The sequence below is a fragment of the Bolinopsis microptera genome, chromosome 1 (assembly GCF_026151205.1).
Source record: "Bolinopsis microptera isolate Bmic1 chromosome 1, MBARI_Bmic_1.0, whole genome shotgun sequence".
NCBI classification, from domain to species: Eukaryota; Metazoa; Ctenophora; class Tentaculata; order Lobata; family Bolinopsidae; genus Bolinopsis; species Bolinopsis microptera.
Window position 1 is genome coordinate 487245 of NC_087072.1, and position 16725 is coordinate 503969.

At 40.6% G+C, this 16725-nt stretch overlaps 3 protein-coding genes across 3 annotated transcripts in view; 2 read left to right on the forward strand and 1 right to left on the reverse strand.

Moving 5' to 3' along the window:
* Window positions 1–3982, forward strand: part of LOC134815964 (coiled-coil domain-containing protein 141-like) — a 59899-nt gene extending 55917 nt beyond the window's left edge. Inside the window, exons 8-16 of the mRNA XM_063824604.1 lie at window positions 112–262; window positions 414–702; window positions 957–1075; window positions 1294–1471; window positions 1821–2061; window positions 2248–2318; window positions 2438–2867; window positions 2969–3149; window positions 3335–3982. Coding sequence (XP_063680674.1) covers window positions 112–262; window positions 414–702; window positions 957–1075; window positions 1294–1471; window positions 1821–2061; window positions 2248–2318; window positions 2438–2867; window positions 2969–3149; window positions 3335–3552 — 1878 coding nt within the window. The 3' untranslated portion in view covers window positions 3553–3982. The remainder of the gene's footprint in view (window positions 1–111; window positions 263–413; window positions 703–956; window positions 1076–1293; window positions 1472–1820; window positions 2062–2247; window positions 2319–2437; window positions 2868–2968; window positions 3150–3334) is intronic.
* LOC134816918 (transcription activator BRG1-like) overlaps window positions 1–16725 on the forward strand; it is a 762051-nt gene that overhangs the window by 447624 nt on the left and 297702 nt on the right. The gene's annotated exons all lie outside the window — the stretch shown is intronic.
* The window catches only part of LOC134825402 (C-type mannose receptor 2-like), a 63735-nt gene continuing 50846 nt past the window's right edge, over window positions 3837–16725 (reverse strand). Inside the window, exons 3-12 of the mRNA XM_063837581.1 lie at window positions 15493–15607; window positions 15191–15301; window positions 14830–15020; window positions 14289–14480; window positions 12857–12927; window positions 12099–12237; window positions 9928–10043; window positions 5663–5757; window positions 4957–5008; window positions 3837–4480 (exon numbers count right to left, since the gene is read on the reverse strand). Coding sequence (XP_063693651.1) covers window positions 4334–4480; window positions 4957–5008; window positions 5663–5757; window positions 9928–10043; window positions 12099–12237; window positions 12857–12927; window positions 14289–14480; window positions 14830–15020; window positions 15191–15301; window positions 15493–15607 — 1229 coding nt within the window. The 3' untranslated portion in view covers window positions 3837–4333. The remainder of the gene's footprint in view (window positions 4481–4956; window positions 5009–5662; window positions 5758–9927; window positions 10044–12098; window positions 12238–12856; window positions 12928–14288; window positions 14481–14829; window positions 15021–15190; window positions 15302–15492; window positions 15608–16725) is intronic.

Genomic DNA, 16725 nt, shown 5'->3' on the forward strand with positions numbered 1-16725 from the left:
CACTGCCAACAGAAGAACCAGTAGCACATGAAATTTCTGTTCATGTTGAAAGAACCTAAAGGCTAGTTCGTTTTCGTGTCTTCTATAGATTATAACATGTTCTCTGTGTAGGAGCCGGAAGAAGTAGAGGTCATGATACAGAAATTCAAATTGATGCTAAATGACCTGAAAACTACGGCTAAATTGAGTGGATCTATAGTTACCAAGTTGGTTAAAACCTTCGAAGATAGGATCCGGGCCGCTGACACCAAACTCTCAGAAGGTTAGAAAGCTATTACGGAATACTACTAGTTACCATAGTTACGGAATTTGGACTCAACCAACGTTACAGACTTGTATTCTAGAGAAAATGAAAACATCAGCCAAGTTGATATCAGGGATGAAGTATTAAAATTTCACATCCAAGTTTTCAGAATTCGACCAGAAGCTTGGAGTTAAGCAGACGAGTTGCGCAAAGGAGCGTGTGACAGAGATGAAACGGATAAAGACCTGGAAGAGAAACACGGAGATAGCTTCAACTGCTAACCAGTCTTACCAGGCTGCAGTGGACGGTCTCATCGAACCATCACGCTACATCCAGACTCTGCACGAGCTGCAGCAGACCGTCAGACTTGACAAGATGCTGGCTATCAAACGGATAGACGTCAAGGAGGGAGAGTCGTACGAAAAGTTGATCCAGGAGAGGATAGACGGAAAACGCAGGTAAGAATTTTCCTGTAGAAAGATTCAAATTTGGTTAATTTGGTTAATATATCTCGGGTGAATCACTTGAATATTAATGGTAGCGACAATTTGGAACGTCAACATAACTTGGCTCAGGAACAGATGAGAAACATTCGATTGTCTAAAAGAGCCGCACTCCGCACGCATTCGCTGCAAACACGCATGTTATTTAGCTCACTAATAAGAACAACATATCATTTATAAAACAAAATAATTTACACGGAATTTTTCAGATATTATCAGGATATTCTGTCGGATGCGATTGGAACAATAAAACTTGAGAAAAATATGGACGGTGCGATGTTAGACAAGAAGTCAAAAAAATTCCAGGAAGATATGGCAAAGCACAGAGGTATTCAGGGTTAATTTTCTGAAAATTCCAGCTGACACTTTAGAATTTTGGACTGCGGAAATTTCTTCTTATTGTTGAATCCCATAACACTTAGTATTAGTAAAGATTCCGCTAACATAAAACTATCCTTACGATGAATGAAGTAGAGGGATACATGATTGAGCAGAGGGATAAAATTTTATGAGTTACAAAAAACCCAACCCAACACATTCCACCAGCTGAAAGAATTGGGGTACTGAAGAAGGAGATAGAGAAGCAGCTGGACGAGAACGAGGCTGTGAGGGAGAGGCTGGACAGGGAGATCAGGAGACAGAGTGCAGATCAGGAGGAGTTACTGGGAGAACAGGAGGACGCAGTCAAGGAGGTCCTCCAGACCCAGAGCGGCCTTACTGAGATGTGAGTCCTTACATTTCACACTCATCTTTAGTAGCCTTACTGAAATGTTTGTCATAAGTCCTTACATTTCACACTCATCTTCAGTAGCTTACTGAGATGTGGCTCCTTGCATTTCACACTCATCTTCAGTAGCCTTACTGAAATGTTGGTCATAAGTCCTTACATTTCACACTCATCTTCAGTAGCGTGGAGTTGTTTACACAATTTACTGCCATTTACATTCATGTTAAGTCAGTTCTAGCACTCCTACGTTTAAAACCTCAATCCACGCATGTTGCAAGCTGCTGATTTGCTAGTTTAAATGTTTACTGTACAATTTTGTCATGCTCACGTCATGTTGTTGCTTCAGAGACCGAGAGCAAATGATGGCAATACATCAGCACCAAGCGCTGGGAGTTATCAACATGCTATTCATGAACAGAATGAGGGTGGTGAAGCGAGTGGAGATGTTGAGGTTACAGCACAATGAGGAGCTCAGGGTACTGAACAGGTCAGAGAAGACTGAGATTGATGCTGTGGCGGTCACCTCTGGTTCCAAACCACTGAACAAGAAACAGCAGAAAGCAATTCAGACCATCGAGCAGAAATACGTGAGTTTGAGAAGTTATAATTTACAGAAACAACGTAAGACCCTGGTAACTGGTAAGGCAGCTTGGGGCCGGGGGCCAGTTATGTTTATCCACAAGAACTCCGATTGTTGGGCTTATCGTCCCATACTTTTACCAGATGCAAATAAAATGAAACATTTCCTGAATCGTAGTATTACAAATCATCAGGCCGTCATAAGAGAAGAAAAGAAAAAGGATTTCATACTCGATGGAGATCAAGCTATCAACGAAGTGCGCCAGTGAGTTGCAGTTTGATCACCTTTCTCTGATGATAAACATCTTTGTTGATAATATTTCACATTACATGCACGATCCACTCTCAGTTCATTGTTATCAATTACGAGACAACATTTTCCAGGAAGATATTCGAGGTGACCAATCAAATTCTGAGTCAGTTTGACGAGCGAATGGGTGTCCTGCTAGCTAAACTGCAGGTGTCTCATGCTAGGAGAGAGGGAACAAAGGTGAAAACCACCCAGGTCCTCAATAAGATCAAAACCAAGCTGGTCGACATCATCTGGACTGATGGGTACATTTCGGAGACTGCCTGCAAGAAAACCCTCCAAGATCACCACAAGGTAGTACAGGATGTGAGTGACAAGTTCGCTGTCAAACGAACCACCAACCTCGAGCAGATTAAGAAGGTCTCGGCGGAGAAGCGATATAAGAGGGAAACTTCGATGAATGAAGACATTCAGGAGCTAATAGAAAATTATAAGGCAAAAGAGCATTCCAACTATGGACGAACGCAGCCGCTGTGGGAGAACTGGTCTAGCATGAAACAAGAGGTAACTTTATTTGATGATAGTCAGTGAGAACTATGAACCTCTACTGGGCTACTGTAACTTTCGTTGAATTTTATAGAGACTGACCGTAAAACGAACCTCAGATCGAGAAGCACAACACAAGCATGGAGCTAACACGACAAGTTCAAGACCTCTACAACGCCACTGAGGACGAGTTCGCTTCCAACCTGCAGGACGAGGAGATCAACATCATTCTAGAGCTGGTCAAGATGGGTAGGATGGACATCAACGAGTTCGACAAGATAATCAAAAGCTCAGTCACCGGTAGGGAAATTTTAGGATCCCCTCAATTAGAGTGATGTGTACAATAATGTAAACCATGACAATGGTAATATAATGGCAATGGTCATATTTTGTACGTAATGCTACAAGTTTTCGATCTGCACTGCGACTAAGAGTAAGACAAATTATAAAAACTGGCGGCAAAATTTATATGGGAATCATTTCAGCGTGTGTAGGTGGAGACAAGTTGTACAAGGAGCTGAGCACGCCTCTTCTGGAGAAATACGGTCCGACAGCCAAGAGAGCCGACAAAGCTATGGATTTCTGGCAAGTTGCCACGGATCAGATGGCCCCGCCTAAAGACCCTAAACTAGCAGCCGAGAGGGCAGCTGAGGTGTGGAGGGCTAGGCTGGGAATATACGGAGACAGTAACGAACAACGATGAAACTTGCTCTTGTTAAACTAGATCATTGAAAGTACAAGTGTTGTATTCTGGGTATGCCAGATAAACGACTTCGAGCCCAGCGGACTATTGTGTAATGTGAAGAACTGGTTTTCATGGAAACATGTTACTATAGCAGCAAACCTCAGATAAACATGGTGTTTTAGGTATTGAAACCAACTCTAAGACTGGTTGTCATGGTAACAACTCTAACCTGCTTCTTGCTATGAGGAAGTAATGAACTTACATTTTTATAACTACTTTGGGGCGATGTGTTGAGACGAAGGTTAACAAAAACTCACAAAGAATCATACAAAATATCTATCAAGTGAACATTTACATTATCAAAAGAGCAAAAGCTCAAAATCACACAATTCTATGGCCTTAATTTCGGTGCTCTATGTAATTTATTTGAAATCGTTGTTATTTTAAATCTTCGTTTCTTCTGAGTTGCGAAAAACTGATTATTACATGTACTCTTGAAACTGTTACTAGAGTAACGGTTGCCAGAGCAACCCACATCTTATATTTCTTCCTAAACCAGCAAAGTGCAAATCTATCTCCCTGTTATCTTTTCACTGTAAAACATCGTACGCAACGACCGCTTCATTTAACACTCAACTTTAACTTGCAAAATGCAAATTCAAAGTGTGCCGTATATCGTATTACAAGCAATAACTTAATCATTTTTAAAGCCAGCAGAAATTGCAGAAACTTCGAGAAGTTAAACGGTCGAGACGGCGATGTTTCACAGTAAAAGAGCAGTAATACTAAAGTCCGAATCTCAGTTAGCCACAAACTTCTCACAGATAAACTCCCTGAAGGAGTCGCAGCCCTCATCGTTCCACCGTCCCGTACTCAGGTCCATCTCCACGCAGTCCTCCTGCTCCCACACGTACAGCCCGTTATTCGGCTCTCCGTCGTTAAAATTCTGCGGGTTTGTTCTGGTTAACATATGTAGTACTTTATTAAGCTTAAAATTCTGCGGGGTTGTTCTGGTTAACATCTGTAGTAATTTATTAAGCTTAAAATTCTGCGGGTTTGTTCTGGTTAACATATTCTGTAGTACTTTATTAAGCTTAAAATTCTGCGGGGTTGTTCTGGTTAACATCTGTAGTACTTTATTAAGCTTAAAATTCTGCGGGTTTGTTCTGGTTAACATATTTTGTACTTTATTAAGCTTAAAATTCTGGGGGGTTGTTCTGGTTAACACATTCTGTAGTACTTTATTAAGCTTAAAATTCTGCGGGTTGTTCTGGTTAACATCTGTAGTACTTTATTAAGCTTAAAGTTCTGCGGGGTGGTTCTGGTTAACATCTGTAGTAATTTATTAAGCTTAAAATTCTGCGGGTTTTTCTGTTTAACATCTACACAACGGGGCACGTTTAACCAAAGAATTTAGCTCACCTTGTAAGACACCGCCGAACTATCGACCCATTCCCACACACCTTCGGAAGGCCTGAAATATCGGTATTATTACTGAAATGTCTAGCCTTATTATTTTCTAACAATTCCCTATCTGTATACAGGGGTTCTGTCCTTTGTTTTTTAGCAGTGATCTCTCAAAAAACTGCTTAAAATAAGGCCAACCAATCAGGACTTTGACTGCTCACGTGACATAGCCAGGTCACATGTGACATAGCCAGGTCACGTGACATAGCCAGGTCACGTGACATAGCCAGGTCACGTGACATAGCCAGGTCACGTGACATAGCCAGGTCACGTGACATAGCCAGGTCACGTGACATAGCCAGGTCACACGTGACATAGCCAGGTCACGTGACATAGCCAGGTCACGTGACATAGCCAGGTCACGTGACATAGCCAGGTCACGTGACATAGCCAGGTCACGTGACATAGCCAGGTCACGTGACATAGCCAGCTCACGTGATATAGCCAGGTCACGTGACATAGCCAGGTCACGTGACATAGCCAGGTCACGTGACATAGCCAGGTCACGTGACATAGCCAGGTCACGTGACATAGCCAGGTCACGTGACATAGCCAGGTCACGTGACATAGCCAGGTCACGTGACATACAGGGGTTCTGGTTGGCTTGCTTGAAAAGACACCATTATTTGATTTGGATAAAATTCTGAAAAAGAAAACTAACACGTCGTGTAGTCCTATCCAGATGTTGGTTGTCTTGTTAGAGAGTTGTTGCAAGAGTGCGTTCTCGGATCTGCTGTTGATTGCTACCAGTCGGCTCTGAAAAAGTAGTCATGGTAACGCAGTGTGAGGGTTAGTTTAGTGTTAGTTTGCGACAGGGTGTCCCAAAAAACACTACCCAATAAGAAACCCTCCTAATTGTCTCAGTTTAACCTCATTGGTTTTCCCTGGTTTTGATCTCTTAATATGATTTTCTAGAGGGTTAGGAGACTTTTTTAGGACTTTTTGATGGGCAACATTTTTTCGATGTTAAAGATAGCGAAGAAATCTTGGTATGATCCCAGAATAGGTGATAGTTTTCGTCCATGATGGAATCCTAGTTTTGAAACGTTTAGACTGCCCCAAGTTGTAAATCAGCCATATACAGACACAATGGAAAGTATTCTTCACAATGAGAACTGAAATGGAGGTTTTTGATATGGTCCAGCATGTTTTGGGAGCATTTTCGGGCCACACCTTTTTTTAACCTTTAACTGCGTAATTTTGTCCTATTTTCATATTATTTTAAATTTTTGCCTACCTTGATCTGTCAGTACACTTACCAAGAAACATATGCAACCATCAAAGCTAGAAAATTAGCGACTTTCGCATAAAAAATTGCATAATTTATGCAAATTCGGCCTATCGTCCATTTTTGGGTTTCAGGCCAGCTGGGAAATGACCATTTGTGAGCACCTCTTGGGACTTTTAGCATTAACTGTGGTGTTCGGGAGTTAGATGAGACAAAAAGGAACAGTTTGCAATCAAATTCATGACAAAAGTTTTTTTCCTCTTGGCTCAGCGCTCCGAATGGTGGACAAGTCCATAATTTGAGGACTATTCCGGACAATTTTTGACATTTTTAAAATGAGGACTTAAAATAGTTTGCTTAAGTTTTCAGAAGTCTCAAACAAATCTCCCAACCCTTTATGTAAACATACTAAGACATGAGTACCATTAAAGGAAAATTGAGAAAATTAGGAGGATTAGTGTACTAGTCGGCTCTGAAACGCACAGCGTGAGGGTTAGTTTAGTGTTAGTAGTCATGGTAACGCAGCGTGAGGGTTAGTTTAGTGTTAGTAGTCATGGTAACGCAGCGTGAGGGTTAGTTTAGTGTTAGTAGTCATGGTAACGCAGCGTGAGGGTTAGTTTAGTGTTAGTAGTCATGGTAACGCAGCGTGAGGGTTAGTTTAGTGTTAGTAGTCATGGTAACGCAGCGTGAGGGTTAGTTTAGTGTTAGTAGTCATGGTAACGCAGCGTGAGGGTTAGTTTAGTGTTAGTAGTCATGGTAACGCAGCGTGAGGGTTAGTTTAGTGTTAGTAGTCATGGTAACGCAGCGTGAGGGTTAGTTTAGTGTTAGTAGTCATGGTAACGCAGCGTGAGGGTTAGTTTAGTGTTAGTAGTCATGGTAACGCAGCGTGAGGGTTAGTTTAGTGTTAGTAGTCATGGTAACGCAGCGTGAGGGTTAGTTTAGTGTTAGTAGTCATGGTAACGCAGCGTGAGGGTTAGTTTAGTGTTAGTAGTCATGGTAACGCAGCGTGAGGGTTAGTTTAGTGTTAGTAGTCATGGTAACGCAGCGTGAGGGTTAGTTTAGTGTTAGTAGTCATGGTAACGCAGCGTGAGGGTTAGTTTAGTGTTAGTAGTCATGGTAACGCAGCGTGAGGGTTAGTTTAGTGTTAGTAGTCATGGTAACGCAGCGTGAGGGTTAGTTTAGTGTTAGTAGTCATGGTAACGCAGCGTGAGGGTTAGTTTAGTGTTAGTAGTCATGGTAACGCAGCGTGAGGGTTAGTTTAGTGTTAGTAGTCATGGTAACGCAGCGTGAGGGTTAGTTTAGTGTTAGTAGTCATGGTAACGCAGCGTGAGGGTTAGTTTAGTGTTAGTAGTCATGGTAACGCAGCGTGAGGGTTAGTTTAGTGTTAGTAGTCATGGTAACGCAGCGTGAGGGTTAGTTTAGTGTTAGTAGTCATGGTAACGCAGCGTGAGGGTTAGTTTAGTGTTAGTAGTCATGGTAACGCAGCGTGAGGGTTAGTTTAGTGTTAGTAGTCATGGTAACGCAGCGTGAGGGTTAGTTTAGTGTTAGTAGTCATGGTAACGCAGCGTGAGGGTTAGTTTAGTGTTAGTAGTCATGGTAACGCAGCGTGAGGGTTAGTTTAGTGTTAGTAGTCATGGTAACGCAGCGTGAGGGTTAGTTTAGTGTTAGTAGTCATGGTAACACAGCGTGAGGGTTAGTTTAGTGTTAGTAGTCATGGTAACACAGCGTGAGGGTTAGTTTAGTGTTAGTAGTCATGGTAACGCAGCGTGAGGGTTAGTTTAGTGTTAGTAGTCATGGTAACGCAGCGTGAGGGTTAGTTTAGTGTTAGTAGTCATGGTAACGCAGCGTGAGGGTTAGTTTAGTGTTAGTAGTCATGGTAACGCAGCGTGAGGGTTAGTTTAGTAGTCATGGTAACGTGAGGGTTAGTTTAGTGTTAGTAGTCATGGTAACACAGCGTTACGGTTTCAACTCTGTCTTTGTGGGAGGGATACCACTACAGGATACTACATAACCAGCTATAGTATATATAACAGAATATATCAGTACTAGTAGCACTGTATCAAGCAGGTTAGCCGCAGTTAGCCACGAAGGTTGTACTTCAGCCACTCAAGAGGTTTATCTGCAATGAAAATGGTAGTGGTAGTAGTTAACCATAGTAACCATAGTAATACTGGTCACTAGTAGTGAGTAGCCGGACTCCACACTTAACTTTCTCACCCACAGGTGGATATTATATTGTTATACTAGTAGTACTACTAGTATTATATTGTTATACTGCTGTAGCTTTGTAGTGCTCGTTTTTATATCTATATATCTAGTTGGGTCATGACTTGATGACTTGCGATCAGATAAATGTACCGCTGTAGTAATGGTAACCAGGTATGCATTCCCATCCCTAAAATTCAACTTAATCCGACCTAGATTCAAGAGATTTTAGCTTAAGAAATGACCTATTTAAACTTAGGGATTTCGCCTTCAAAAGAAAGGAGTGGCCAGCACTTGGTTACCATGACTACAAGTAACACTTACTGTCATTGTAACACCATGTTACCATGACTACTAGTAACACTTACTGTCATTGAGGAGCGACTTGGTTGAACGGGCGGGTTTAGCCTTCAATTATAATGATTTCTTAATTTTAGAGCAAAACAAGTTTTTATATTAATATAAGTACTTAATTTTATTATACACTTGCATAATAAAATTAACTTCAACTTTTACAAATCGAAGGGATAGTCAGACATCAATGTCAAATGTCTCTGGTATAATTTATTCATTCAGTAATAATATTATAATTTTATAGTCCCGCCAGCTAATTTAATCTGTACCAGCTGACAGCGCTTGTCACACGTGTATTAGAGGCTAAATCCTCTTGTCACATAAGGTACTCTTAGTAGGTACCTATCTTAGGTACATATGGATAAACTAGACCTGCTTGAGCCAGAGGTAATCAGGATAGTTATAATCCTCGAGAGCAGGATAGTTATAGAGAGCGGCTCAAGATAAACGACAGTTTTATAGTTTAATATGTGTCCTCCGTTGTCTTACTCCGAGCAGATTATGTGTTTAACACCGTGTTACCATGACTACTAGTAACACCGTGTTACCATGACTACAAGTAACACCGTGTTACCATGACTACAAGTAACACCATGTTATCATGACTACAAGTAACACCATGTTACCATGACTACTAGTAACATCATGTTACCATGACTACAAGTAACACCGTGTTACCATGACTACTAGTAACACCATGTTACCATGACTACTAGTAACACCATGTTACCATGACTACTAGTAACACCATGTTACCATGACTACTAGTAACACCGTGTTACCATGACTACTAGTAACACCGTGTTACCATGACTACTAGTAACACCATGTTACCATGACTACTAGTAACACCATGTTACTATGACTACTAGTAACACCATGTTACCATGACTACAAGTAACACCGTGTTACCATGACTACTAGTAACACCGTGTTACCATGACTACTAGTAACACCGTGTTACCATGACTACAAGTAACACCATGTTACCATGACTACTAGTAACATCATGTTACCATGACTACTAGTAACACCATGTTACCATGACTACAAGTAACACCGTGTTACCATGACTACTAGTAACACCATGTAACCATGACTACTAGTAACACCTAGTTACCATGACTACTAGAACTCACCCAGTCTCCACCCAGTGTTTGACATCGTGTGTCAGCGTCGTGCCACGTCATCAGCTCAGACACGTAGCGATAACAGTAGTTATTGTGAGCCACCCAGCCTGGTTCACATTCCGGACCTGGAATTAATTAAAACAGTTAATTACCAGTTAATTTCCATTAATTAGCAGTTAATTACCAGCTTATTATCAGCTTATTAGGAGTTAATCGACAGTTAATTGACAGTTAATAGTCACTACTTTATTACAAGTAATTTGATGTTAAATAAGGACGAATTTGTTTCTGGCTGTCTCGTTAAGGTTTAGGCTCAATGGAACCTTGGTTACCAATGAAACTAAGGCTCAAACTTTGCTCAGCTTTCACGCTAAGAATGTATTATTTCTATTCGTTTATAGTAGTAGTAGTATATATCCTAACGGACGATGAAAAGGTGCAATTTCATATGCAAGACAAGGGTGCAAGCACTTACAAAAGTCACGTGATAGTTACCATGACAACACGGCTAGAGGGTCCCCCCAATATCACAGCTGCGCCCAATGAAAAGATAAAAAACAACCGCCTATACGGGCATATCGGCACTCTGAGAACAGGACAAGGGCCAGCGTGATAGTTAGTTGCTCATAAGGAAACAGGTATGCTTTCATATGGGAAATAACTTGGAGTTACCTTCGTTAAAGTTACTCAGGAGTGATATTCGTGAGATAGGGACCTCTAACCTCCCTTTAACATAACCTCCCTTTAACATAACATATCCCTGATAACTAATCAATAACTCCGGCATCTCTTCCCCCGAACATTGCAATATTATTACCATAACAACACTAACATTACCATGACAACACTACCATTCCTGCAGCTATTGCACAATGCACAAGCCTCAACTATAACTATTTTGTAAAGAGAGAAACACACAGCTTACTCTTACTCTTAAATACAGTTGAGAACCTTACACAGACCCAGCTTACTATTACTCTTAAATACAGTTGAGAACCTTACACAGACCCAGCTTACTATTACTCTTAAATACAGTTGAGAACCTTACACAGACCCAGCTTACTATTACTCTTAAATACAGTTGAGAACCTTACACAGACCCAGCTTACTATTACTCTTAAATACAGTTGAGAACCTTACACAGGACTGCTTTGCACAATCTGGTTAACTTTAAACTGATTCTGGTGCTAAAACAGAGTGTATAACTCCTCCTTTCCAGTCAATCTGATGATTGCACACAGCATAGGCAATGGATATTGTCGAATATGAAAACGATAATATGGATATTGCATATTACAAACCACTGATACTGATTAGTGTGTACTCGCCTGTAGTACTAAATCATCTTCATCTCACTTTTTATTCGACCATTTGAATAAGTTTAAGGTAGTTCTAGTGCCTTTTTATTCGACCATTTGAATAAGTTTAAGGTAGTTTTAGTGCAGTCTCGCAGCCAACCATTGTAAGCCTTGAATAAAGACATAAATAAATCAGTCATCCTGCAGCTATTACCACGGCAACATATTGCTTTCATAACTGCAATATTGCATCAGAGGATTGCACTTACATTTGCTCCTTCATAACATTTACTCCTTCATTTAAACATTTATGCTTGCTCGCCGTCCCCAATCAATAATATTCCGTTATACCGCTATATTATAAGCACGCAGCATATTCCTTCAATAGCACTACAAGCGACCGTGAAGACCACATTTTTTATTTGGATTTTTGCTGGGTTGTGTATTGTACCCAGCTTTGTTTTCACTGTTTATTAGACAGCCGTCGCAATGAGAGTAAAATTTATCCATTATTAATCGCTATTAATACTCATTTTTCATTTTTTTATGGGGACCCGTATCTATTTCAGGTAGACCCCGCAGAGCGGGAGTCTATCGCGAGACAGCATAGAGTACCCCAGGGCCCGGTGTTTGTCTTTGTGGGAAGAAACACTATGGTTACTATGGTTACTATGGTTACTACTCTCACTTTTCAAGCAAATAGGAGGTAATCTTAACAACCCTAACAAAAGTGCTGAATAAAGAAACACTATGGTTACTGTGGTTACTATGGTTACTACACTCACTTTTCAAGCAAATAGGAGGTAATCTTAACAACCCTAACAAAAGTGCCGTATAAAGAAACACTATGGTTACTATGGTTACTAAGGTTACTACACTCACTTTTCAAGCAAATAGGAGGTTGATCCCAGACCCCGATGGGAAGCCTGGAGTCCATGTCCCTGCAGTCACTGACAGCGTTTCCTCGCAGCATGTACCCTATATCACACTGGTACCTGATCTTAGAGCCCACTGCGTACGGCTGAAATAGTGAGTAGGTAACATGAATATTGTGGAAGTTAGTTATTTCCACTAGCAGCTGGTTTGCTGAAAGAAATTATTTAGATTTATTTAAATATTAAGTATTTAGCTTTAATATATGCTGCTATATATTTGTTATATATAACAGATAATTTGAGTTCCGATGAAGCGGTTGTGAGAAATGATTAATTAACTATTTGGGCGTATACTGATTATACTGATTATACTAAATATACTAAATATACTAATTATACTAATTATACTAATTATACTAATTATACTAATTATACAAATTATATGAATAGCTATCAGCATATAACAGTCGCCCAACCATTCATTTCGGCAACACTATAGTATTGTAAAGAAGAGAGTAGTTGTTTCAAGTTGAGAGTATGAAAATGAAAAATTTTGGCCCTGTTCGAATTCTGAGTTTAATCAGAAAGTAGCAGAAAACGTTTCTTACAAGGCTTCAAGTGTTCTAGAAAGTTCATTGTCAAATTGCAACCTGGGAAAAAAATATAGCAACTCTTGATCTTACTCTATATAATATATAATATCTTACCGAGGAAGAAATATAGCAACTCTTGATCTTACTCTATATAATATATATAATATCTTACCGAGGAAGGCGGGTCCACGTAAAACTTTCCGTTGTGTAGTCTGGAGTTGGAGGGGTCCCGACAAAATATTTCTGAAATTAATTAGCTGTTTATGGTGATGAGACATTTATCTCTATATTATGTGAGATTGTAGTATTCGAACTAGGGTGGGTTATCTGACATAACGTTGTTATGGAAACGTGTCCTTATTATATATCTTTAAAAGGGAGCTACTCGACATGTTGTCTTCATTTCAGCTCTTGTTCTTCATCTTACGTGGCAAAGTTCTTGTCACGTGACCAAATGAGCGTACTGAGCACTGTGATCATAGAGTGGGAGTGGGCACTGTGACCATGACTCTTATCTCTCTATATTCAGCTTAATATGATGGCCATACAAATACACATTGTCAACGTACGCCCATACCACTGGCGTTACCATGGTTACACTGGCGACTACTGTTACCATGGTTACACTGGCGACTACGCCCCTGTCACTGGCGGAGTGTGGCTTTTATAATTAATCAAACTTGTTGCGACGGTTTTGAGCAGCTGAGCAGTGACCATACAGCTTTATATCTATCAACCTCAACACTCAGACCTATAATGAATTAAATATCTTCCCTGCTTTGACTTTCACCGTTTCCTATTTATTTCATAAAAGGGATCAGGGTTACCCAGTTGGTTGAACCTGGCACAATTGGTAACCATGGTAACCTGTGACCCGCTGTGCGAGATTCAACTTCCTCCGGTTCGTTGTCCGGAATTAATAAGATCCAGGTGATGTGTTCATTGCAAGATATTTGCTCTACAATCTCCAAGATTAACAAATAAGTTCAATAGCACGTGGAGGATATACAAACTATCGGGGTAAAGCGGTTGCTTGGTGACCATAAAGCACTGTTACCATGACAATGCAGTTCCGTTACTCATATCTCCACAAATCTCACACTACCTATCACACATTTAGCGCTTAAGTCTAAATAAAATATTATTCCATAAAGAGCAATCAGATTGTGTTGCTGTTTTAGTGTAATATGGTATTAAACTAGTTTAGTGCTCAACCATGGGGCGTTATATAATTTTTCCTGCAGTACCCAGCAATCACCCGATTGTTTTCCAGGTCACAAAAATATCCTTTTGTTTGATTCGTTTGGCGATGTGCCCATTGCTTAACGTCTCGGAGAACAATTTGTTAACAATTTAATCGCCAGAACGATTTCAGCAAACACTATATTATTATGTTTAGTCGCTTTCCGTTCCTAGCCATTTAGCAAAACTGAATCCTTGTTTAGGTGGCCATTATTTCACTTGCAATCGTTAGTTTCACACACCTTGATAAAAACTTGCTCAATCGTCTAAATAAGAAACCACCTGATTCATTTAACCCCCGTTACTATGGTAACCCCCTCAGTTGGTTAACATTTGTGCTACAGTGTTAGAATATGACGTACCAGTACACTTGACGTTGTCAAAAGACCAGGTCCCGTCTGCTTGACAAGTTGTTGATGTGGTGGCGTTCTCAGGGCGGTATCCAACCCGACACTTGGTATCCACGGTAACGGAACTCCCGACAGGAACTATACTGGATGTTGCGTTGGCTGGTAGCGTGTAACCACTCAGTTGGCTCGCGTCGCATCCAATCGCTGCAGAGTCAGGGTCAGTAAACACCGTCTTAATAAATGTGTAAACACTAGCATATTACTGGGGTTGCCCGCCCACCACCATTACTATGGTTATTATGGTTACTATGGTTACTATGGTTATTATGGTTACTATGGTTACTATGGTTACTATGGTTACTACTCACTCTTCTGGCGGACATAAGAGTGGAGAGAGTTGTCCCCCCCCCCCCCCCCCCCCCCCCCCCATTATTAATATGGTTATTGGTTACTATGGTTACTACTCACTCTTCTGACAGACGTAAGAACGGAGAGTTCCCATCCCTGATTACTATGGTTACTTATTACTATGGTTACTATGGTTACTACTCACTCTTCTGGCAGACATAAGAGCGGAGAGAGTTGCAAGTCTCGTCATTCCATTTCCCTGAAGCGTCCTCTATCTCGGCACACTCTTCTGATCTGAAGGGCCAGAACTGATTGTTGGGTTCTCCAGCGGCCCAGTTCTTGAAGGAAGCAGCCCGGCTCACTACACTCCACTCCCAGGCTTGAGTTGAGGTGTTCCTGAAAATATAATATTATACCACCATGACAACACAAGACTCTTTGAAAGCACAGCAATTAAACAAAATATAGGTCGAGGTGGGCCAATTTGAGATTGAACAACAAATAGGCGGAACCCTTAAGTCAGTCGGAGGGTTTCCGTTATTAATCTAACAAACTGTCGTACTCACTGATTGTGAAGTCCAATCCAGGATCTGAAACCTCTCGAAACGTTGGTGGTGATGAACTCGTTGGTTTTTATACTCGGTATCACGGCTAGCAGGGCTCCCTGTCCGACACAACTGAAGGAATATTATTATCACCATGACAACACAAGACACAACTGAGGAAATATTATTAGAGAAATTCAAAACATACTCAAAATCGAGATATAAGCTCTTAGCAACGTGTTGCACTTTAGGCTGACAAGGATTTTAAGTCTAACTATATTTGTGGCTAAGTATATACGCAGTTCATTACAAAAGTAGGTCACCTATTTCTAGCATCTTTCCAGGCGAGAGAGGCGGGAAAGAAGCGGTAACAGTTGCTTGAGTGGGGGTCTTGAAGCCAACCTAGATCACAGGTCCTGCTCCCTAAACATTCTGCACCTGAAATACCCTCCGTTACACACAGATACACTGTTACTATGGTTACACACACACTGTTACTATGGTTACACACACTCTGTTACTATGGTTACACACCGCACATACCTACTGTGTACGGGTGTTATTTGAGAACTTATCAGTATGTTTAAACCAACTCATAATGATATTTATAGTACTTTATTACATAATTTAATAATTTCACTTACTTTAAAACTTAATAAAGAGATAAAACTCACCTTGGAATACGGAAAGAAACACAACAAAAAAAGCTAAAACTACGCTAAAATACATTATAACTAAAACTAAATGCTAAACGGATTTACGACGTTGCAGAAAATCAAAGCAGTGTAGTTTGAGGAAGGCATTTATACACACGAGTGCGTTGCTTATCTCGCATAACGTCAGGGTAACACCCGATACCATGCGTTGTTACGTGTCCTTCACATAGTATTCAGCTGCCGATAAGAGAAAGGGAAGCGCCCTTCAGTTACCATGGTTACCTTCACTATACAGTCACCTTGTGGACAAGGAGGCGCCTTACAGCACTGTTACCATGGTTACCACTGCATTACCATGGTTACTACAGCACTGTTTCAAATGTCCAGCATCAGGATCCACTGAGCGCATATTGGAGACACATGTTCGGGAGGAACAGTCTGCAGCAGACTTGCACTCTTCAGCACTCTTTTCATGGCAACAGTCCCCAGTGTTCTGCAAATCTAGGTGTCATTCTTCCGGTAGGTATTAATTTTCCATTGTTTGCAGATAAAGAATTAACGAATTGTTGAGTCGCGTGTCGCACTTGGCAGTTCCTCCTTGTTAGTTTTCTGCGTAATAACACATATTTGAAAAACAACTTCCGGAATGATGAGGGCAAGTGTATTCTTGTATTTTGATCGCGTCATTTTTTATCGACAAATTACATTTATTAAAGATATTGATCAGATAAATTATGTTGTCTAGTTGATAAAATGTGTAGGAGTCTCCACAGAATTTACGGAAAATGACGTGATCTGAGAGCCCAGTCTTCCCTCAGCTAACCGATAACTAATGCTAACTACTAGTTTCAAGTATGGTTACTATGGTTACTACTAGTTTCAAGTATGGTTACTATGGTT